This window comes from Rutilus rutilus, assembly GCF_951802725.1.
Source record: "Rutilus rutilus genome assembly, chromosome: 7".
Taxonomy (NCBI): domain Eukaryota; kingdom Metazoa; phylum Chordata; class Actinopteri; order Cypriniformes; family Leuciscidae; genus Rutilus; species Rutilus rutilus.
Window position 1 is genome coordinate 894,408 of NC_140221.1, and position 24,224 is coordinate 918,631.

General features: G+C 38.4%; 2 protein-coding genes across 3 annotated transcripts in view; one reads left to right on the forward strand and one right to left on the reverse strand.

Annotated features, from left to right (window-relative positions):
* Nucleotides 1-766: 766 nt before the first annotated feature.
* On the reverse strand, nucleotides 767-7,849 carry LOC311293067 (endothelial differentiation-related factor 1 homolog). The gene is made up of 6 exons (XM_084413071.1): nucleotides 7,498-7,849; nucleotides 5,355-5,579; nucleotides 3,750-3,801; nucleotides 2,554-2,714; nucleotides 2,069-2,162; nucleotides 767-1,101 (listed from the first exon to the last, which is right to left on the reverse strand). The coding sequence occupies exons 2-6, from the start codon at nucleotides 5,430-5,432 to the stop codon at nucleotides 1,040-1,042; spliced, it is 447 nt and encodes a 148-aa protein (XP_084269197.1). The 5' UTR covers nucleotides 5,433-5,579; nucleotides 7,498-7,849; the 3' UTR covers nucleotides 767-1,039.
* A 1,805-nt stretch (nucleotides 7,850-9,654) lies between these two features.
* Nucleotides 9,655-24,224, forward strand: part of prrc2b (proline-rich coiled-coil 2B) — a 38,252-nt gene continuing 23,682 nt past the window's right edge. For both annotated transcript variants that reach the window (XM_084413880.1, XM_084413881.1), the window contains exons 1-8: nucleotides 9,655-9,814; nucleotides 12,163-12,341; nucleotides 13,551-13,728; nucleotides 18,761-18,863; nucleotides 21,548-21,611; nucleotides 21,708-21,851; nucleotides 22,190-22,503; nucleotides 23,419-23,537. In XM_084413880.1, coding sequence (XP_084270006.1) covers nucleotides 12,227-12,341; nucleotides 13,551-13,728; nucleotides 18,761-18,863; nucleotides 21,548-21,611; nucleotides 21,708-21,851; nucleotides 22,190-22,503; nucleotides 23,419-23,537 — 1,037 coding nt within the window. In that variant the 5' untranslated portion in view covers nucleotides 9,655-9,814; nucleotides 12,163-12,226. The remainder of the gene's footprint in view (nucleotides 9,815-12,162; nucleotides 12,342-13,550; nucleotides 13,729-18,760; nucleotides 18,864-21,547; nucleotides 21,612-21,707; nucleotides 21,852-22,189; nucleotides 22,504-23,418; nucleotides 23,538-24,224) is intronic.

The following is a 24,224-nucleotide window of genomic DNA, read 5'->3' on the forward strand; positions in this document are numbered from 1 at the left end:
GTTTATGTCTATAGATGTGTTTATGTTTATGTCTATAGATGTGTTTATGTCTATAGATGTGTTTATGTCTATAGATGTGTTTATGTCTATAGATGTGTTTATGTCTATAGATGTGTTTATGTCTATAGATGTGTTTATGTCTATAGATGTGTTTATGTCTATAGATGTGTTTATGTCTATAGATGTGTTTATGTCTATAGATGTGTTTATGTCTATAGATGTGTTTATGTCTATAGATGTGTTTATGTCTATAGATGTGTTTATGTCTAGATCTCTCTTATTTTGCTTTCCTTTACATTATTTAGTGTTCCGGGGCAAAAATCACCTGCCTTTAAAATTGCTCATAAATCTGTCATTATGTTATATTATCACTAAATATAAGATTCAATCTTTTTTTTAACTTGTTTTGTGTCAATCAGAGTCAGAATTGAGAGATAAATTCAGAATTCCAGAAAAAGTCAGAATTGTGAGATTTAAACTCAGAATTGAAGGTAAAATGACACAAGCTGTTGAAGCTCCGCCCCCTGTGCCAGGAGCAGCAGCTCATTTGCATTTAAAGGGACAGACACAAAATGACGCATTTTTGCTCACCCTCAAAAAGTGACAATTTTAACATGCTATAAATAAATATCTGTGGGGTGTTTTGAGCTAAAACTTCACACACACTCTGGGGACATCAGACACTTATTTTACATCTTGTGAAAAGGGTATTTTAAGGGTATTTAATCCTCTCCAGCTAATAGTAATGTACATGACATCTCTAAAATGAGATTTGAATCAGATTTTATTGAAGTCTTCAACAACAGATAAAGCTTTGAGACACGAACATGTCAGATCAAGGCCACAGTCGAGCAAACCCGAAGTAACGTGCTTTAATGATTATAGTGGGTTGTCGGCTTCATCTCCACAAGAGAAAGTCTTCCTGGAAGCAAGGATCTGCTCAAACGCATCACAGCTCTGCTTTAATCAGAAGAGTGTTTTCTTAATCCAGATTCACACTGGGTTTGACTCCAGTTCCGGCGGTTTCGAGGCTTCGTCTTCATTTCTTCTCAGGTTTGGCCTCCAGCGGCTGCCCGATGTCTTTCCCTCGCAGCTTCAGACCTGGATCAACAAGTCGAGTCTCTGTCATTTATACAGCGCTTTAACAGTATAGAGTTTCACAGCAGCTTTACAGAGATAACAGCAGATCACAGTAACAGAGATTGGCTTTACAGCAGATCTAGAATAAAGTTATTGTCCAGATAAAGTTAGTTTTGATTGATTCACTTCCGTTGTAAAGATCATTAGTTATTAACTTAGGGACCGCTAACATGACACGACACACATACTAATATTTATGTCATAATTTATACTTTTTATCTCATATATATGACCGTGTCATAAAAAAAAGTGTCATAACTTTGACTTGTTTATCATTATTTTGATCTCATAATTATGACTTAGTATGTCATGACTTTTTTGTAATTTAGACATTTAATCTCATTATTATGACTTTGTATGTCATAATTTACATTTTTATCACATAATTTTGACTTGGTATGTCAATTTCAACGTTTTGTCATAATTTCGACTTTTTATCTCATAATTTATTTCTTTTCCATAATTTTGACTTGTTTATCATTATTTTGACTGTCAGTTTCAACTTTATCATGTAATTATGACTTAGTATGTCATGAATTAAGTAATTTCAACTTTTTGTCATAATTTTGACTTCACTCATGACTTTTTAAGTATTAATTTATACTTTATCTCATAATGACTTGCTATTTTTATATATCATAATTTATATATTATTTATATATAATCATTTATATATAATCATGATTTGAAGGTATGTCATAATAAAAAAAAGTCAATTTTGATTTGTTTATCATTATTTTGACTGTCAATTTCAACTTTATCATATAACTGTGACTTAGTATGTCATGAATTAAGTAATAATTTATACTTTTTATATCAAAATTATGACTTGGTATGTCATAAAAGCTTTTAATGAAATTATTTTTGTCATAATTTTGACTGGTCTCATAATTGACAGCATAAAACACAGGCAGGATGAGCTGCTTACCAATGGCTCTCTCGATTTTGCCCATGACCTGATTATTGGGGATGGCCTTCCCACACTCGTAGTCGGCGATGACCTGAGGCTTCTCACTGATTTTCTGGTGAACAAACACAGAACATATTTCTGAAGGAGCATTTCTGATCAACTTGATAAAAAAAAGGCGAATTATGCAGAACTTTAAGTCTTAATATAATTTAAACGGATGAGTTATACAAACATTCACCCCCCTCACAGTCGTCATGAAGGACAACATTAGCTTTATAGACCAAAACCACTTTCTGCACCAGACTGTAAACATGTGTTTTTCTGCTGTAAAGTTGGGCATTTTAACATGAGGGATTATGGGTAATGACCCTCTTCTGCAGCCGGCCTCTAGTGGCCAGTGGATGAACTGCAGGTTAAGTCTCTTCAGTGTTGATTCGAGAGAGAGACTGAAGGTTGCGTTTGCATTAAACACACGAGTCGTGACAGAGACGGCTCAGGCTTACAGTGGCGAGATCTTTCTGCGTCAGACCCTGGTTCTGTCGGCCTTTCTGGATCACCTTCCCCACTTCCAGTGGCACTCGCTGGTGATGGAGCTCCTCCGTCTCGTGGTCCAGTTTCGCCGTGTTCTTCGTCACCAGATGCTGCTTGTTCTGACCCGCCGACCCTGAGATAATAACAAGTCAGATCTGGGAATACTGCTTATATTATCAGTGCACATCATGATTGTGTTAATAATGAATCAGAATAAGTTCCATCTCTTCTCTGATGATGAGGGCGGGGCTTTAACCTGTCACTCACATGAGATCAGCCAATAGCAAACCACAACCAACCAATCAATTCCCCTCAGACACAATCAAGCCCCGCCCACATGTGTTCTTGTTCCAGAAGCGTTTCACTCGATATACGACACACGAGTTTCATGATGACTTTAAACACGGACACAAGAGAAGACGTCTAACCGTGATGATGGCGTTTTCTATATGAGATTAGACATACGCAATATTCTAATCACATAGTGGATATGAACTGTCATCTTTATGTCACACAAAATATCAATGCCGTTCTGAAAAAGACAACAAAGGGGAAAAACACAGATATAGAAACACCTGAACATGTTCACTAAAGCCACGCTTATAATCTCTGAATGTGTTTGATTCAGGTCACAGCAGAGGAAGCACTTTTTGTTTTTTATTAATGGGTCAGTCTGTATTGAATATACTGTGAAAAGCGCTATATAAATAACCTCTGAGCTGTCGGAAATACTGGAGAACTGGAGCTTGTGTGACTTCTCCTCACTGAGGGTCGTGAACATCTAAAACACTCAACCATCATGGATCTGGGCATAAGAACCTGAAACACATACTCACACTTTTACTAATGACATCATTACAAACTAAAGCTCATTTCTTGAGATAACCTCAAAGTTGGATCAACTCAGTGAAAAAATGTGGACTTTTGAGGGTTAAATGTAAAATCAGTGTCCGAATAGGAAATAGATTAAATGTTGCATATGATTAAAGATAAAGATGATTCCTCTGATGTTATTGAGTCACAGCAGCTTTACTGTAGATGATGATGATGACGATGTGTGAGGTTAAAGGTTAAAGGTTCATTAGATGTTGTCAAACACACTCCAGTAAACCTACAGTCCAACATTAGAACAAACTGACAGATGCATAAAAGTATTATATTTCTTTACATTTTTTGGTGGTCTCGACATCATCTCCTCGCCTCTGAGCGGCAGCGACCGCCTGGAACACACACACACACACACACAACATGTGCAGATTTCATTAGTCAGTCTATTGCCATGCTTCACATTTCCCTAATAGTATACTTTATTATATTTGAAATATATTCCCTTTTTCACTAGTATATTGCAAATATACTAACAAAAATGTTTACCATCTTTAAATATATTAAAAGCATCTAAATAGTTAAAAGCATTATTAGCATCACGCTTTTGCCCATTTTCACAATACAACTTTTAACACACTTTAAAAATAAAACATGTAAAATATACTTGAGGTGAACATTCGGTTTATTTTTTTTAAAGTGTATTTATTTGCACTTTATTAAAAATATATTTTAGGTATATTTGTAACTGTGCTGGAAATGATCACTGTAACAATGCACTGAAACTGTACTTTCAAAACACATTACAGTATTTCGTACAAAGTATAGCTAAGTAATATTTGTTTATTAATGTGCATTTGTTATTGAAGACAAAGTGTGCCATGTGTAATATTTGGAGTAAGTCAAAGGTATTACTGAGCATATGCTTTTTTACTCAAATATAATACACTTATGGTATATCGCTTGTATGTTTCGAAGACACTCGTTATGAATTTGTAATGTACTTGTGTAACACAAATAAAGTACACTTTAAGATCACTAATCAAGCATGTAATTAGTCCCTATAGGCATATACTTAAAGTATACTAAGTATACTTGAAGTTGTTCCAATTTAGTACACAAAAGTACACTAAATACACAATTTAATCACAACTAAAATATACTTAGTACAAAATTAGCTGTTTCAAAACAGCACGCTTCAACTGAACTGATCATTAACACTGAAATCTACTACATTAGTAAGGCTGCAAGTGTACTCAGCATCTGTGGGTTTCACCAGGGTTGCTTTCAATGCAAAAGCACTTTCGACACTACATCTTCTTTTACATTTCAGACACTGTTTCTGTCTGTCACACAAGAACATGAGAATGAAACATGTGACTGTCTAGAGTTGTTATGGATCGAGATAATATTCTATTTTCGGTTATAATTAGTTAACATGAACTAAGATTGAACAATACTTCTACTGCATTTACTCATCGTTTACTAATTTACTAATACGTTATTAAAATCAACATTAGGTTGTTAACATTAGGTAATGCACTGTGAACTAACATGAACACACAATGAACAGCTGGATTAATTAACTAACATTAACAAAGATAAAGACTGTAACAGATGTATTGCTCATTGTTAGTTTAATACGTTAACTAATGAACCTTATTGTAAAGTGTTACCCATATTTCATTAGTCATATTTTATTGCCATGCTTCGCATTTGCTTTCAATGCAAAATCAGTTTATTTGTAAAGCACTTTCACATTACATCGTGTTTCACAGCACTTGTTTCAAACTTCAGACACTGTTTCAAACATCAAGAACATGAAAATGAAACGTAACTTTCTAGAGTTGTTATGATCGAGAGAATATTCTAGATTCCAGCGCGCGCCACGTGTTGGCCAGCCGAACCCGAACCCGAACTGTGATCCGGATCATCAGAACACACTCACCTGTCTGGATTTAGACTGAGAGGCAGAGGGGTTCTTCTTCCTCAACACGGTCACTGTGTCCCAGTCGCTCTCGGCCATGCTGTCTCTCTCTCTGTGTGTGTGTGTGTGTGTGTGTGTGTGTGTGTGAGATTAGAACCAGATCCGCTGGAGCAGAGACTCACTGAACGCCAACAGCGACACCCGCAGTTCCAGCCGTCAGTCTGCGTGACGTCAAAATGGACACTTCTGGGAATATTGCAGTATTTATTATAAATGAGGTGTTTTTAATATACTTTAAGACAAAGCATGTGTAAGTTCATAAGTCGACACCATTGCTGAGTATTTCCTCCTTAAAACTGCAGTGAACCAAAGACGCTTTGAAATCGCTGGTGTTTCTGACGTCACAAACTACCTTGTAACCAATCAGATCAAGTCAAGTCAAGTTTATTTATATAGCGCTTTTCACAATGCAGATTGTATCAAAGCAGCTTCACAGTATTAAATTAAAATAATACATCAATGTTTGTTTCTAGTTGGATCAACGTGTGATCGTCAACCAATGGATCTCTGAGCTGAGTGAGTGAGTGGAGGCGGGGCTCATTTGCATATTCATAGCACCGCGCATACTAAATGAGGCAAGGGTGTCGAGTTACATTCAAGCTATTAATTTTCAAGTTAAAAACATTTAAATATGTCATTTTGGTGATCAAAGATGAGTTTTAAGGGAAAATATTATTGACTACAGGGGGACTTTAATTCATGTGCCTCGTAATCTTGAATCAGAATAAGTTCCTCTTGCAGCATCTCTTCTCTGATGACGAGGGCGGGGCAACCTGTCACTCACATGAGATCAGCCAATGGCAAACCACAACCATCCAATCAATTCCCCAAGGCAGTGCCTCCTCAAAAAAAAAAAAAATGGATGAGAAATCCATTGTACAAAAATAAAACAATGCAAATATTATGCAATATGGCATTAAAATGTCTATAAATCACTCCTCTGAGCCCAAAGAGTTTTAACAGACCTCCTGAATGGAGTAAAGTCATGTGACACAAGGCAGTTCCTCCATTGCTATAAATCCCGCCTCTCGTTTTCTCGTTTAATTTCGTGTTTGCAAATCGTTTTTTAAAAACAAACAAACGTATAATTAAAAACATACAAACGTTTGTTCCATTGTTCCAAAAACAAGAGGAATACCTTGTATCGCTTAATATGTGATCATTTAAGGCCATTAGTATATTTTGTTATTAATTAATCGACACATTAAGTTGTGCATATGATTCCTTAACGCAGCATTGCAAGATGGGAACGATAATAAATACAAACATTTGGTTAAATTTGAGTTTAAGGAAAATTCGTCGACAGGAAACAAAAGTTGCGTGAAACGCTTTCAGGAACAAGAACAAATGTGGGCGGGGCTTGATTGTGTCCGTGGGGGATTGATTGGACAGTTGTGGTTTGCTATTGGCTGATCTCATGTGAGTGACAGGTTATAGGGATCTTCGCCGTGACGTCACGACGCGCTCTGGTTGGCAGAAGAAAAGTAATGGCCGCTTGCTTCGCAGCGCAAACACAGAAGAAAAATGGTTGTGTCGTGCTGTGTGATCGGCAAGATTGGATACTGTACTGTGTGTGTATCATCTGTGTACATACCCTTATATATTAAGGGCAAATTATTGTATTTTAATACATTTTTACGTGTCAACCAATGTTATATACAGGGCCTAAAGTTAACTTTTTTGACCACCAGCCACTGTGACTTTTTACCAGACAGTTTTTTTTTGGCCTCATAAAAGGTGAAAAAAGGAATTGCACAAACATTTCTTCTTTAACTTGTAAGAATACACATTTAAATTCTGTCAATTTATTAACGAGATCCATACAAGTAATAACTCTTAGAATACAGATATAGACCTAGTGCAGCTCGTATGTAAACAAATCACACGCGGCTGTGTTCATGGCTGGGCAGCTGTTAGTTACAGCGTTCAGGAACCGTTAAGCAGAACTAAATTAATATTACTGGTAAAGTTACCGGGTAGGCTACCGGACATTTTCTCACCGGTTCCCAACTCCCAACATCTGTGCAACTGTCATTGTACTGTAGCCTATGTCAGCGTTGCATTATCTCATCTCATCTCACCAACAGTTTAATACTTAACTCACACATTCAAACGCAGTCAGAGAAGGGCCTCATCTTTCTCTCCGATCACATACGTTCCGAAACACTCAAACTGCGCTGCTTTCACAGATGCTTTCTTTACTAATGTGCCGCCACATTTTTTTAGCTGTAAATCCAACGAATTTGCTGACTTCGTTAGTCAAAGAACAACAAAAAATTCTCACTCAGGTGATATGGATCAGGCAGAGAACATGAACCCTGGTGGTTATAAAAGCTTAATTATATCTCTTTTTAGCTTCTTCGGACAAATAATTAATATTATGCTGACAAAACACAGGTAGACTGCTGTGACTTGTTGGTTCTTTCTGCCAACCAGTTCGCGGCCACGCCCATATCGTGACGTCACATTTGACTCCGGCGAACATCCCTATTCACCTTATTCCGGAAGTAGCACTGGGTGGCGCCATGCGCGTAATCTCACTTCCTGGTTTAGCTACTTAGCGCTTTGTTTGCCCTGGTCCAATCTGTTATTATCTGTCTTGATATATGTAGATAGACTATAATATTATAGCCAAATGCGTTGGCCTATGGTTATTAACAACTGCTGCAACGTACTAAAGTATTTCACTTGAAGCTTTTGAAACAATGCCACAATCAAAATAATTTAATAGCTGTGTCTTTCTAATAGCTATTACTTAGTTATGAAGATGTGCACAAACACTACTACATGTAAAGTTTGAAACATTATTACACCACAGTTTGTTTGCTTAATCACCAGATACATTTGCAGTGTATAGCCAACAGATGAGAAAACAAGTAATAAAAACTCTGTGAGTGTTTTAGCGCAATTTTTTCACGTCATGGGATCACAACACTAAGAGATAGTAAATGAAAGAGAAAATATAAAAATACCCCAAATCGCACGAAAATAACACCCAAAACACACATAATTAAATCGTGCATTTATTAGAACTAGTTTCGGTGAAGAAATGTCACTTTTCCATTTTCAGTGGAAAATGAATAGGAATTGTATTCTGTATTGGCGAAATATTTTAGTAACATATGATAATTACTCATGATAATTATATATTTCTCCAAATATACAACAATAGTTTTATAGGTGAAAAGGCAATATTTTTCTTATTTCTCTTCATATAAAGTTTTAATTATTTTTTGTAGCATAAAGGAAAGATTTTTTATCAATTCTTTTTTTCTAATATTATTTTAAATTTTAGAAGCTATCGATTGCAATTTGTTTCAACTCGATAGCTATTATGGTTGCAGAGAAATTTGCAAAAAACGGATTTTTTTCTGGAATTTCCAGGACATAACATAATGCCGAAAACCCGAAGTCTCTAGGTGGTCTGGTTGAGGAGTAGATAGAAGTGCAAGATTGGTGCGCACAGACAGAACAGAAATCATGAGTTAACAATCGCAATTTTGTCCGGTGGAAAATTGCGCTAAAATAGCCACGAACTGGTGTAGAAAGAAAGTAGAGCCTCAACTAGATGAACAAGAGGGTAACGTTAGCTTAGCTAACTGCTAGCTGCAATTTCTTATGGTTTGATCTCTAACACAAGTAATGGCTGTAAAATAAATCCAGCGACTGAATTCTAGAGGACCATAGCTTTCAAACAAGGTATAGCATGTGTATGTGTCCTGTAGTGAGACCATTACAACATTAGATGTTTGTGGCTATTATGTAGGCTAAACACTACACATCGGCCGGGCTGCGATCAGACAGGCAGACGGGTCATATAAACACCTAAAAGTCGTTTAAAAATTACCCCGAGAAACAGTGCATTGCTGTGCTGTTGATACACACGTACATAGCACATTTGGCACAAATTAGCTTATCTTATGTGACATTTTATCAGTGAGACTTCTCTGCAGTTCTCATCGAAATTGAATGAGGGTCCGCTAAACCGGAAGTTGGTTTACAACGGAAGTACTGGACAGAAGTAAAAGTGGGCGGGGCGGAATAAGGTGAATAGCCTCGCCCACATCACCAGAGAAGGGAAGAGATGCAGCAAGAGGAACTTATTCTGATTCAATATTATGAACACAATAATGATGTGCACAGATAAATCGTTTAGAATAAACCCTGCAATATTCCATTCAAAAACAAAAAACAAGAATTTGTATTTGTGTTTGACTCCTGCAGGCGGCGCTGTGCTCGCTGGTGACGTCATATCCGCTCTGGGCGGCAGCAGCAGCAGCTTCACTCTCAGGCCGGGAAAACCCGATAACAAGCGAACAGAGAAAAACACTGAGAAATCTCCATCCATCCTGCCGAGTTTTTCTCTCCGGTGGAAATATATCGATATATGTGATCTGAAGTGACAGTCATACGTTTAATCGGTGAGTTATTCGCGCGCTCCGTGCGGTTATTCGTGTGTTTCGCGGCGGTTTGTCGCAGGATGTCTGAGTGTTTGTGTCGCTTTGTTCTGAGGAGCAGCCATTTTTAATCGCCTCACACATCAAGAAGTCCACTCAAAACCCTCATTAACGCGTTGATTACTCAATATACCGGGCTATTTTAATTAAACACCCGCGACACTGGCGATTCTGCCCATGTTTGAAGCTCGTTTGTCGGTCCTGCTGAAGTTTATACATCAGAAGCGGCTCGCGGCTAATCTCCGTTAGCATTGCTAAGGCTCTCAGAGAATTTGTCAAAATCTCGCAGATTATATCAAATATCGTTATTAATCAGCACTCGCATGTATATTTACAGACTCTAGTGTGTGTTCGTGTGGATCACATGTGTGTGAAATGAGCTGTTTGTTCAGGAATCAGGCTGGAGAGCTTCTGTTTACATCTCATGCTAACGGAGTTCGTGTTGTAACCGAGAGATTCAGTGGAAGTGAATATAACGAATCTCTTGATTCACTAACAGCAGATTGTAGTTTAAAGAGTGGATTTGACCGATGTGGTTTTATTTAGCCTGGCACCAGTTTCATATTTCGCGAATAAATCACTCTGAGTCCACAATCATCGTCTTGTGTAATGTGTGCTTGTTTTCTCCGTATGCGTGTATTTCTCATTTCTGTCTCATGTTTGAGTCTGAGTTTAGCTCTGATGATGATGATGAAGGACATGTATCTGAGTGGAAATATAACGCTTTGTGTGTTAGTGTTCACGCACTTGATTTCTTTTCAAGGTTAGGTGTCTTTGTCCAAGTACTGAGTAATATTAATGAATCACATGTATTTACTGTATAGTTAGGGTTAGGGCTTGGTTTAGGGTTAGTTATTGTGTGTATAACTGACTGTTATTACCCGAGTAACACACACTGTAAAATAAAGTGGTCCCGCTTCATATTAGGCGTCTTTAACTGGTACTTGCATCAAAAACATAATTATGTACAGTGTGTTTATTGTGTTGATGTTGTGAAACACTTGTGCTGCTTTACAGTAGTGTTAGGGACGTGTGTATATATAAAGAAACAATAAGTGCTTTGTATGAAATGATTTATTTAAATGTTATCAGTTATCACAAAAGATACTTAATATAAGATGGGACCAATACATTTGTGTCTTCATAGCTTCACAATCCAAAATAATTGAGACATCTTTTCTGGGGCTTTATTTCGACTGTCAGTGAATCTCCTTTCTCTAATAAACATTTAGATGTCTCCAGTGTAAATTGAAGGTTAAAGCTGAAGATTATTTCCTCGTTTGTGAAGGTTTATGGGACAGGAACGCAGATGTTTCGCAGACGTCCACGCTGCTCTTCTCCTCAGAGCGGGCGGTGTGTGTTACAGAAACACCATTAGTGCACGCTTCGAGATGTGTGGGCATTATTCCTTTAAAGCGTTAGTTCATCCGAAGATCATCGTCCTGACATCATCCTCATGTTCTCCAAACGCAAGACTTTTTCATCAAGATATTTGTCCTGAAATCTGACCCTCCATTGAAAGAAAGTCCATGTAAAATCTCCTGAAGTGACGCGACTACTTCATATGATGAACAGATTTAATGTAAACCTTTAGTCACATAAAAACTTTGATCAGCGCATCAAATATAGTGCAAAACATGCTTTTCTTACTCAGTGTATTTGTCTCGTTTCCAGTCCAAATATCTGACAATTTTTAAATCAAGATGTATTTACTAAAGTAATAAAATGACATAAGATATTATGTCTTGTTTTCTGGGGAAATAAATCAAAATTAAATGAGTTTTTGCTGAAAACAAGCACAATTATCTACTAACAGGGTCAGAAAAATCATCTTGTTTCTATTTGATTTAAGATTGTTTTTCTGACCCCATTGGCAGATAATTTAGCTTTTTTAAAGCCACAAATCACTTAATTTTTTATAATTTCCCCAGAAAACAAGACATAACATCACTTTGGTTCTTGATGTTTGAGCTTCTGCTTACCATATTTAATTTGTGTACTTTTACAGTGTCTTTGTACAGTTTGTGAAGCATGAAAGTGTTAAATGTGTGTTGTTGTGCAACACTTCTGTTGTCTTGAACATGATGTTGCTTTGACCTCGCGCTGACATCTCTCGACAGTCCAAGACTCTGGTTTGGCTTTAGTGTGTGTCTCCACCTGACCTGGCTAATAATCTGTCCAAGGGTGTGTTTTGCTGTTGACCAGCTTTGAGATGTGTCTGATCAGATCCTCCTCGTGGCGCTGAAGCCGTCACACAGCACGGTTCAGTCTCGTACAGGTGTTGATTCTTCTTCTGTCGTGTCTTTCCACAGAAACAGACGGTACTGAGGAAGAGGTGCAAAGAAAAATTCCCATACTCGATGACATTACATCGCAATGTCCGATCGTTTGGGGCAAATAACCAAGTCCAAGGATGGGAAAAGCAAGTATTCATCACTCAGCCTATTTGACAAGTACAAAGGGAAGTCAATAGAAACTCAGAAAACCACAGGTGAGACTCCAGAACTCAATATTCAGACATGACATGATGTGTAGTTCTGTCTGGGAGCGATTGATACTCTTATCAGGGTTCGGACGAGATGCTTAAAGTACTGGGATTTGACTCTTTGATATTTAAGTCCTGGAAAACATGAATTCCATGAAAAAAAAATGAAAAAAGTAGTGCTTAAAGTCCTGGAATTAGATATTGCAGCATCTGTACGAATCCTGTCTTATTCATGCATTCAATTAATCTCAAATATTTCACATAGATGTCGTGTTCCTCAGACTTGGAGTCGTCCCCATGCGGACGTCATGCATTCAAGCTGTCGTTCAGTAAAATGTTCACTGATTTCATAAGGCCTTTCATTAAATGTCAAATTGCTTAATATTCACATGCATCTCATCCACACCATGTGAGCGTCATCAAGGCGTCTCGTGTGAAATTATATATATGATGATCGCTTTATATTCACGTTTATCCCCATCTGTCCTGTGTGTCCCATGATAGTCAAGCCAAAAATTATTCAGACACCAGATATCATTTTTGATATTTTTTACTAGTGTGTGCAGTATAGTTCATTTCTGTAAGTGAGGAGAGCAAAATAAAGTTAACTGTGACATATAATACCCAAATATTCCTCATCCAGTGAGACAGTCTAACAGAAGGACGGACAAAACCAGTCAAATATCAACTGACACCAGATCTATAGTTCATTTATGTAAGTGAGGAGAGCAAAATAAAGTAAACTGTGACATATTATACCCAAATATTCCTCATCCAGAGACTACCAGTGACAATTTGGGACCAAAAATGATTGGGACACTTTGAGCTGATCATGTTCTGCTGAAGTGTGTTTTCTTTAATTGCTAATGCTCTTTTTACACACAGACTGAACACAATGAAGCATTGCTTGGTGATTGGTTGAGCTAAACTGGTGTTATCTAATTGTGTAGTTAAATTTAACAGCTGACAGATATTCAGCATAATTCATGTGTGAGACAGTCTAACAGAAGGACGGACAAAACCAGTCAAATATCAGCTGAGTTCTGCTCATATTTTATTACCATTTTCTAAACTATAGCGAATAAACTGATAATGTGAGAAATGTTGAAGGTGTCTGAATAAATGTTGGTTTGACTGTACATGATGTTGGTTTGACTGTATGAAGTTTCCCTGTACATGTGTCTGTTTTGACCGCCTCTCTCCTGTCTCCTGCAGTTGTTGCACGACATGGCTTACAGAGTCTTGGCAAAGTGGCCGCTGCCCGGCGCATGCCTCCTCCCGCTCACCTGCCGAGCCTGAAGTCTGAGAGTAAAGGAAACGATCCCAACGTGTTTATCGTGCCCAAAGACGGTACAGGATGGGCAAACAAGCAGGATCAACCCGATCCAAAGAGGTCAGGCCCGAGTGCTCAGTAAAACATTTCTAGTGTGGCCTGTGTGAGGACAGATGGTGAGCGGTAGAGTGTTTTGAGTCGTTTGTCTGCAGTGATTGTCATGCAGAGCGGCTTGTGTTAAAGTCCCGCTGTATCCCTTAAAACTCATCTTTGATCACCAAAATTACATATTTATATATTTTTCTCCTTAAATATGCCTTAAAATATCTTGACTGTAACTCGACACCCTCGCCTCATTTAGTATGCGCGTTTCTATGAATATGCAAATGAGCCCCGCCTCCATACACGTTGATCTGATTGGTTACAAGTAGGCTTGGCGCGATAGTCGGTGTTACCGGTGTTACACGGTGTTCAGTCGCAACACCGGTTGCATCACTTGCCCACCGCAGCACCGCAAAAAAATTTTTTTTTAAAGCAATTACGCAGTATCCGTATTTTCTGTCACCAGTTGACTAGCGTTGTATGATCACGCTCAACCATTCAAGCGCGACAAAACAAGAGACCGCGCTGTAAGTCCTGCCTATTACACACACACGCACACACACAAGGAAAAGACGCGCGTCAGTATCGAGTTCTCTTTTCGGCCTTGAACAAAACATAACACACACAAATTATGCCAAAAATGTCCGTTTTGTCGAGTGTTCTCATAAGAGCAAATTATTTAAATAATATCATAAATGAATGTAGAGATTTGTGAGAAAATGGGACGCGTGTCAGATGGAGTGTCATTAATGTTAATCAAAAAACAAAGGTAAGAGAGTAAATTACTCACTCAGACCCGGCGCCAGGAGGATTAGTATACCGGTAGCCTAATAATCATAAATACACTCTCTTGTGTGCATGAATGAATCTTTTAACACATCTCCGGCGAACGGCTTCTTCACGCAAAATAAACACTCTTCATAAAGCGCAGTGAAATTCATGTGGCGTTTCCTGATTGAACGAGGTTGGTCGTTAACTTCATTTTATACGTGCAATTCACACGAGCTCTAAACGAATGTGAGACTGCTTTGATTAGTCAAACTTACTTAATGAAACAAAATCAGAGGGAATAGTTTCTTTAATGTTTTTTTTTCTTTTCTTTTTTTTTTTTACCGGTTGGCCACACGGCTTTCATAATTTTCAGTTAGGCTAGTGCGGAGACCAGGACAGGTGTTGTGCCGAATTTCGACCCCCTGCCGAATTATTACCCCCCGATCGTTGAAGTCAGTAGCCTACCTGATTGCCTAACCGGGTTTCCCGATAACGATGTATCTTGGATCTTAAGAGCGTTCTCTATGTGCAAGGTTACGCTCGTCACACGCCGCAGTTCCACGCGCGTTTCCCAAAAATGCACTTAACATGAATGTGCGAGAACGCATTCGTGATACTTAATAGTCGCTGTCCATTCGCGAAGTGCTGAAATAATAACATGCGTTTTTCAAGAATAATAACGAACCCACCATTCAAACACTGTGGTTGAATCCGAAATCGCGCCCTATACACTCAAATAGGGCGTTATTGTTCTCAACATAATCTCAAGCAGTGAAAAATAGAGGACACGGACAACGCGCTGAAAGACAGGACCGAGCAGGTGATATTTAATATGAAACAAAGTCTCAACTTTCAAATTTGGTCAGTCAAACAAAAATAAAATAGGCCTACCGTTTTTTGGCTCTTTAATGTGTCGTGACAGATTGCCTCAGTTAAAGCCAAGTTCAAATCCACCGAAGTTTTTCAATAACTCTTCTGACTGCTTTATCGCACAAAAATGGTGGAATTTGATTGGTCAGATCGCATGTCAATCAAACTCAATACGAATGATGAATTGACGCCATGTAAAAAAAAAAAAAAAAACATCACTCTAACACCCCCCACCCCCACGATGAAACCGGTAATACCGGTGTTGTCACAAGTCGATTAACCGGTGGGAGAATATTATCACCGTCACATCTCTAGTTACAAGGTAGTTTGTGACGTCAGAAACACCAGCGATTTCAAAGCGTGTTTTTGAGACTGTCTTTGGTTCACTGCAGTTTTAAGGAGGAAATACTCAGCAATGGTGTCGACTTATGAACTTACACATGCTTTGTCTTAAAGCACATTAAAAACACCACATAGACACATAAATAACATTAAAAGCTGGATTTTCACCACAGCGGGACTTTAAAGGGGTGGTATAATACCCTTTTCACAAGATGTAAAATAAGTCTCTGATGTCCCCAGAGTGTGTGTGTGAAGTTTTAGCTCTAAATACCCCACAGATATTTGTATATCGCATGTTAAAGTTGTCACTTTTTGAGGGTGAGCAAAAACGCAACCGTTTTTGTGTCTGTCCCTTTAAATGCAAATGAGCTGCTGCTCCCGTCACAGAGGGGGGAGCTTCAAGAGCTTGTGTGTGTGTCTGAAAATTTCAAAAACGTTTAGCCTTTTATATTTAAACCGGAGTCGGACAAAGATGGAGAGACTCTAGAAGAGACATGTAGAAGCAACAGGACATTTCTGAATGGTTAGTTGATGAATTTATGCAGCTGATGTGGAGTTAACGATCGTCTAGTCATTGATTAGCATATTCTGTCTTGATTATCTGTAAATCGTGTTCAGGGGGCGGGGTTTATGTAAGTGTTGGGGTTTGTGATATCTCTAACCCGGGAGGAATGTTGTGTAGTCTCTACCAGCCGTTTGTTGTAGTCCTTAAAAAGCGATTTCTTTAAAAGCAAATATCTCCCTTTGAACTTTGAGCGTCGTAACTTTATTAACATTATTATCAAGTCTTTTTGAATATTTGAATGCTGAATTTTGCGCATGTTCAATTTAATAAAATTAGGCCTATATATAGCCTATATATACTATTAATAAATGAGCAAAACTTGGCCCCAAAATATTTAATATTTAATTATTTTAATAATCACAATTAAAGTTTTAATTTTATTAAAATGCGTGCACTGATTTTTATTTATAAAATAGTGTTTTCTGTCAGTGTCTGTGCATGGCAAAGATGAAGTTGACGATCGCCATATTCGTAGTAAACGCGCCTATAGAGAGAAATGCACATAATGGATTACATAAGAGAGTAGCCTATTTCTTTTTGTTTTGAATTATTTCGATTAAAGACATTTCAAGCTTTGTGTATTTGAGGATGAGATGCGCTCCAGTTAACGTACAATGCAAGTGACCGCTCGGGCGGTCTATTTTGCTTCTTGTTCACTTTTCATAATCAACATAGGCAGATGGAAAAAAATAACATAACATTAACTAAATGCGCTTTTTCAATGGCAGTAGGCTATAGTTTAAAACAGTACATTAGGCCTCGACTCTCTATTTGTAAAGATTGCTGCACATTCATTTAATTCTGAATTTTGCACACACAAGTTGAAAGGCATTTGTTCAAATCAAGTTCACGGATAATTGTGCATGCATTTATTAATCATTATGATACTAAAATCATAAAGTAGGCTATGCTATGTACAAAAAATCAGATGAGCCCAGAATATGAACGCAACGTTTAATTACACGTTAAGAATTTTCCTTCCATATAGTAAAACATTATAAGAACGTTTAATTTAATTTAAAAACATCCACATGCCGAGAATCAAGAGCACCATCCCCTGTGTTGGGCGTTTGAAATGTGGCGCGTTTACGATGATGTCATGACAGTAGAGGCGGCAACTATAACGATCAGTCCCACCCAGTTTGAAGCGGTACTAACTGCAATGGAAAAGCAACCGAGCTAAAGCGAACCGTGCCGTACCGTACCGTGTCAAGTCGTACCACGCAGTGGAAAAGCGAAGCGAGCCGAACCGTTCCGCGCCGAGTCGAACCGTACCGAGCCGAACCGTGCCGTACCATGCAGTGGAAAAGCGCCATAACTAAAGTTAGAAAAGTCAAATCATAATCAACCAGCCCTTTAAAGAAAGGCATGTGTGTAAAGAGAAAGGGAGATGCTCATTACACAGTGTCAGTCCTGTGTTTTTCAGGGAAGTGTTTTTTTGAAAAGTATGACCCACACGAGTTGTGTAAATCCAAAAATAAACTGGTTGAGGGTGGGGTCCTGGTTACTGTATGATGAAATCGCATAATACATTTACTTCATGTACGGATTGCTCGTGTCAGCGCTGCGTGAGCTCGCATGTGAGCCAGGGATGCCAATAAAAGGCGATGGTGTTACCCGGTAACTCATGAATTTTGACAATACCTGGTTCTTAGAACGTGATATGGCTTAGTGTGATCATGAAATCACGACGGTTGTGTAATAACCACAATCAGATTAATAATCAATAATTGTGAGCGACGAGGTTGTTAATCGAAAGCATTTGCTTCTTTTGAAGCCGTCAGCCCGCATTATTTCAACTTTGTTTAAAATAAATGTTTAACAGTGGAATTCCTGGTGAAAAACTCCATTACCCATGATGCTGTACAGAAAATTCCACCAATCAGAGAGTCGAAACAAGCAAAACACTTTTTAGCTTCGCCCACTGCCATGAATTACGTAATTGATGTCACACTCTCTAAATATTTGAATATATATGCATTTTTTGTAATAAGCCTAAAATATATATATAGCGTGTTCAAATTGTCCCTTTTTGAGGATGAGCAAAAAAACGTGTTGTTTTGTGTGTGTCCCTTTAAATGCAAATGAGCTGCTGCTCCCAGCACAGAGGGCGGAGCTTCAACAGCTTGTGTGTGTGTGTTAGCAGCTCTGATTACCTCTTCTCAACATGGACTCACCCCCTTTGTTGCATGTTCCTGGGGGCGGGGTTTATGTAAATCTTAGGGTTTGTGATGTCACTAAGCTCATTGTAGTCCCTTCAGTCGTTTGTTGTTGTCCTTAAAAAAAATCTCCCTTTGCTTTGAACTTTGAGCGTTGTGTATTTGCAGATGTTGTTTATGCTCAAACAGCAACATTACACACCAACTAAAGTTAGAAAAGTGAAATCATAATCACCCATCCCTTTAAAATGACTTGGTTCTCAAAATATCCAGCTCTATTTTTGTATGTGAACGTCTGTCGTCTGATTGGCTGACGGTTTCGTCTCTGGTTTTCCTCCTTCAGTTCCGTTGCATCTTCAGCACAGCTGCCGGAGTCGCAGCCACCGCTGGCTTTACAGAAATCTGTCTCCAATCTTCAGAAGCCCACGCCAATCACCAGCCAGGAGGTACAGACCCTTCAGCTTCTCTTCACGGGCCACGTTTACATGCACATCCTTTGTTTCAACCCGACTGAATTCATTCCGATTGATGAATCTGAACGTTTATATGAACGCTCAACATGTGATCGGGTTGATGTGCGCGTTTATGTCACAAGATTCAAATCGGAATATATTTTTAGACATGCGCACACTGCACGAGTTTCCCGCTGTTTCCTCATAATAACTATTCTCCTACACTAGTTCTTTATTTGTTTTAAACAGCAGACTTAATATTCCTCCATTTCTGGTCATAATTTGGAGATGATCGTATGAACCGTTTATATGTGCTTATATTGATCACACAGTAAAAATGTCCAGAACCAGTCGTTGTCCTGCTCCACTTCACACACTATTTCTACGTCATTACGCTATGTCTACGTCATTACGCTATTTCTACATCATTACGCTATTTCTACATCATTACGCTATTTCTACGTCATTACGCTATTTCTACATTACGCTATTTCTACGTCATTACGCTATTTCTACGTCATTACGCTATTTCTACATCACACTATTTCTACATCACGCTATTTCTACGTCATTACACTATTTCTACGTCATTACACTATTTCTACGTCATTACACTATTTCTACGTCATTACGCTATTTCTAAGTCATTACGCTATTTCTATGTCATTACGCTATTTCTACGTCATTGCGCTATTTCTACATCATTACGCTATTTCTACGACATTACGCTATTTCTACGTCATTACGCTATTTCTACGTCATTATGCCATTACGCTATTTCTACGTCATTACGCTATTTCTACGTCATTACGCTATTTCTACATTACGCTATTTCTACGTCATTATGCTATTTCTACATCATTACACTATTTCTACATTACACTATTTCTACATCATTACACTATTTCTACATCATTACACTATTTCTACGTCATTACACTATTTCTACATCATTACGCTATTTCTACATCATTACGCTATTTCTACGTCATTACGCTATTTCTACGTCATTACACTATTTCTACATTACGCTATTTCTATGTCATTACGCTATTTCTACGTCATTACGCTATTTCTACATTACGCTATTTCTACATTACGCTATTTCTACATTACGCTATTTCTACATTACGCTATTTCTACGTCATTACATTATTTCTACATTACGCTATTTCTATGTCATTACCCTATTTCTACGTCATTACCCTATTTCTACGTCATTACGCTATTTCTACGTCATTACACTATTTCTACATTACGCTATTTCTATGTCATTACGCTATTTCTATGTCATTACGCTATTTCTATGTCATTACGCTATTTCTACATTACGCTATTTCTACATTACGCTATTTCTACATTACGCTATTTCTACGTCACGCTATTTCTACGTCACGCTATTTCTACGTCATTACGCTATTTCTACGTCATTACGCTATTTCTACGTCATTACGCTATTTCTACGTCATTATGCTATTTCTACATTACGCTATTTCTACGTCATTACGCTATTTCTACGTCATTACGCTATTTCTACGTCATTACGCTATTTCTACATTACGCTATTTCTACGTCATTACGCTATTTCTACATTACGCTATTTCTACATTACGCTATTTCTACATTACGCTATTTCTACATTACGCTATTTCTACATTACGCTATTTCTACGTCATTACGCTATTTCTACATTACGCTATTTCTACGTCATTACGCTATTTCTACGTCATTACGCTATTTCTACATTACGCTATTTCTACATTACGCTATTTCTACATTACGCTATTTCTACGTCATTACGCTATTTCTACGTCATTACGCTATTTCTACATTACGCTATTTCTACATTACGCTATTTCTACATTACGCTATTTCTACATTACGCTATTTCTACATTACGCTATTTCTACGTCATTACGCTATTTCTACATTACGCTATTTCTACGTCATTACGCTATTTCTACATTACGCTATTTCTACATTACGCTATTTCTACGTCATTACGCTATTTCTACGTCATTACGCTATTTCTACATTACGCTATTTCTACATTACGCTATTTCTACATTACGCTATTTCTACGTCATTACATTATTTCTACATTACGCTATTTCTATGTCATTACCCTATTTCTACGTCATTACACTATTTCTACATTACGCTATTTCTATGTCATTACGCTATTTCTACATTACGCTATTTCTACATTACGCTATTTCTACATTACGCTATTTCTACGTCACGCTATTTCTACGTCATTACGCTATTTCTACGTCATTACGCTATTTCTACGTCATTACGTTATTTCTACGTCATTACGCTATTTCTACGTCATTACGCTATTTCTACATCATTACGCTATTTCTACGTCATTACGCTATTTCTACGTCATTACGCTATTTCTACATTACGCTATTTCTACGTCATTACGCTATTTCTACGTCATTACGCTATTTCTACGTCATTACGCTATTTCTACGTCACGTTTACACTCACACACACACACTATCACACACTCTCACCCACACACACTAAGGCGTTTACATGAAGGCTTTTCAGTGCGATTGAGCCGTCAAATTGATTTCTAACGGATTATTTGGTTGCATGTAAACGTAGCCATTGAGAGATTCGAGTTTCCCTCATGATGAGGAGTGTGTTGATGTGATTTGTTCCTCTAGAGCACAAGTACAGGTGGACCAAAGCAATGGGCACAGGTCAATGGAAAGGCAGTAGATCAAGATGGTAAAAATCTGTTTATTCCCATCTCAAATTATTTATTTTTTGAGTGATCCGATGTGGTTCGTTGCGATGTTTCACATTCGTCTGTGTGGCGTTCAGGTTTAAAGGTCTCAAGCCGACTGCAGCCCTTCTCTCACGAGGAATTTCCGACGCTGAAAGCAGCAGGAGAACAGGACAAGGTTGGCAAGGAAAGAAGCGTCTTCGATCCGTCGTATGGGCCCGGACCAAGCCTCCGCCCACAGAGTGAGTCCTCTCTACGTTTACATCATTACATGTTCACTAGAACAAGAAGGAATAGCCAATCACAGACATATCCGATGAGCGCGTGAACACAGCAGCCAATCAGAGGTGTTTATGATTCCGCTCAACAGTGCTCAAAGCCTCACATTTTTACAATTTCAGTATCGACTTGGTACCGAAGTCAGTACTTTTGACAACACTAGTGCCAGTGCATCACTGGTCAATCTCTGTGTTGCTAGGTTTTTTTTAGTTTTTTTAATTTTTTACTTTTTTCTTTTCTTTTTGCACTCAATGATGTGATAATGCCTGTCTAACGTGCTGGTGTTTTGTGTGTTTGTCAGACGTGTCGAGCTGGAGGGAGGGTGGTGGGAGGAACCTTCAGCCTCCAGCTCTGTGTTCTGCTTCTCCTGCCGACCCGGACACCAGGAGCATCGGCTCAGCTGAGGCCATCACTCCTCTTCCTCTTCCTCCTCTTCCTCCATCTTCTTCTTCATCACCCTCCTCCTCCTCCTCTACTGCTGCTGCCCCGTCTCCTGATGTGAAGGAGCCGTCGCTGAGACCCGTTCAGCCCGTTCAGACCCGCAGACCCGCCCCGTCAGCCCTCCAGTACCAGCACCACACCACCACCACATACCACGACATGCTGCCTGCCTTCGTAAGTCTACACACCTCATCATGATAGAAACGCTTTAAAGGTGCAGTGTGTGATGTTTAGCGGCATCTAGTGGTGAGGTTGTGAATTGCACCCAACAGAAGTTAGGGTGGCCGACAGGAAGTGATGTCGTCATCTGAGACAGCAGAGAGTAGCCAGTTCAGCAATGAGGATTCTTTACAAAGATAAATTAACTCGCTGACTTTAGCTGAAGCTTCTTATCACGAAGAACAACATAGAGACGAAGCGCGTTTGTCCGTTCAGGGCCACCGTAGAAATGTGGATGTAAGCGGACCCGCGGTGTGTGTAGAGAGAAATGCCTCATTCTAAAGTAATAAACACATAACGGTTCATTATGTAAGGTAATGTTAGACCACTACCTTATGTATACACCACTGAAAACATAGTTATGTTTATGATATTGCATTTGTCAACAGATCCTCCTAAATATCACACACTGCACCTTTAATTTCAGTTGATGTTATTTGAGCAGGTCCTTAAAAGCCTATATAATATATTTTAATTCGATAATGTTTTATTTTATTTATTTTGTATTTTTAGGGGATTTTATGGTACTAAATTATATTTACGCTGTATTTATAATCCATTTCTTCACTTTTTGAGCAAAGACCTGAACATTGTATTTCCAACTTAAACTGTGGTAAATCTTGAATGCTTTAGAGCGACAGACTAAAGTTTGATCTCTTTTCAAAGACGACACTTGGCAGATTATTGCTGAAGTGAAAAAAAGTTTAAAAAAGTGAACTTAAAAAAAGTAAAAGTAAAAAGTTTATTATGAAAAATGTGCAAAAATGTTTTATAAGAAATATATATTTTCAAAAACATGTTTTACTCTAAAGCTGTGAGAGAATCAAAGCCATAAATCTAAATAAGGTGTGTTTGTGGTTGGTTCATCAGATGTGCCCTAAAGAGACCCGTGATGCCCCGGGCTCCTCGGATCACGGCCCGACCGCAGTGGTGGCTCCCGTACGCTTTGATTCCCGGTTGATCTTCAGACCAGCGCCAGAACCTGTCAAGTAAGCCTTGCGCTAATCAATAATCCTGTACAGTTGAGGACAGCTGGCTGAATATCAGGCTTGCTACGATAGTCGGTGTTGACTGTTACCAGTGTTCAGAAGCAGCACCGGTTACATCACTTGCCCACCGCGGCACCACCGATTAAACAGTTTTTTTAGTAATAAAATGATTTAGTTCAGTTAGAGAACAGACACTGCAATTAAAAACTGAAGGTGTCGGCTCAATAAACCGTGATTTGCACGAGTCGCTGCACAGATCAGCAGCAGGAGTCAGATTTCATTAATGAGGACCCAAAATTTGGTGTAAAAGCGCCTATTTAAGCAAATTTGTAATTGTACTGTTTTGTTGTTGTGTGTTTCATTTAGAATAATAGTAATGAACTCGCCATTCAAGCAATGCGCACGTCCATTCATTGGAGTACTTGTAGGAAACTTGTAGTCAATGAATGCAAACTTCAGCATATTCTGAATCTCTAGCATTTAATAATAGACTTCTAACCAACGTCCTCATGTGCAATGAGCAATATAATCCTTCAGACAAAAAAAGAAACATCTTGCTGTAGCTCTAGAGTGATGTACCAGCAGCTCTCATACAAACATAATGCTTGTGGACTTGCGCATATTCTGAATAATTAGTGACACACAAAGCTGCTCTTTTACACAAATAAATAATAAAGAGTCTAAGAC

What these genes read in the sequence shown, in the direction of transcription:
- LOC311293067 (XM_084413071.1), bottom strand. Translation starts at nt 5,432, where the DNA reads ATGGCCGAGAGCGACTGGGACACAGTGACCGTGTTGAGGAAGAAGAAC. An exon ending in TGTCGAGACCACCAAAAAAT is followed by an intron (nt 2,715 to 3,749) that starts GTAAAGAAATAT and finishes TTATTATCTCAG; the next exon opens with GGTCGGCGGGTCAGAACAAG. An exon ending in CGCAGAAAGATCTCGCCACT is followed by an intron (nt 2,163 to 2,553) that starts GTAAGCCTGAGC and finishes TTTGTTCACCAG; the next exon opens with AAAATCAGTGAGAAGCCTCA.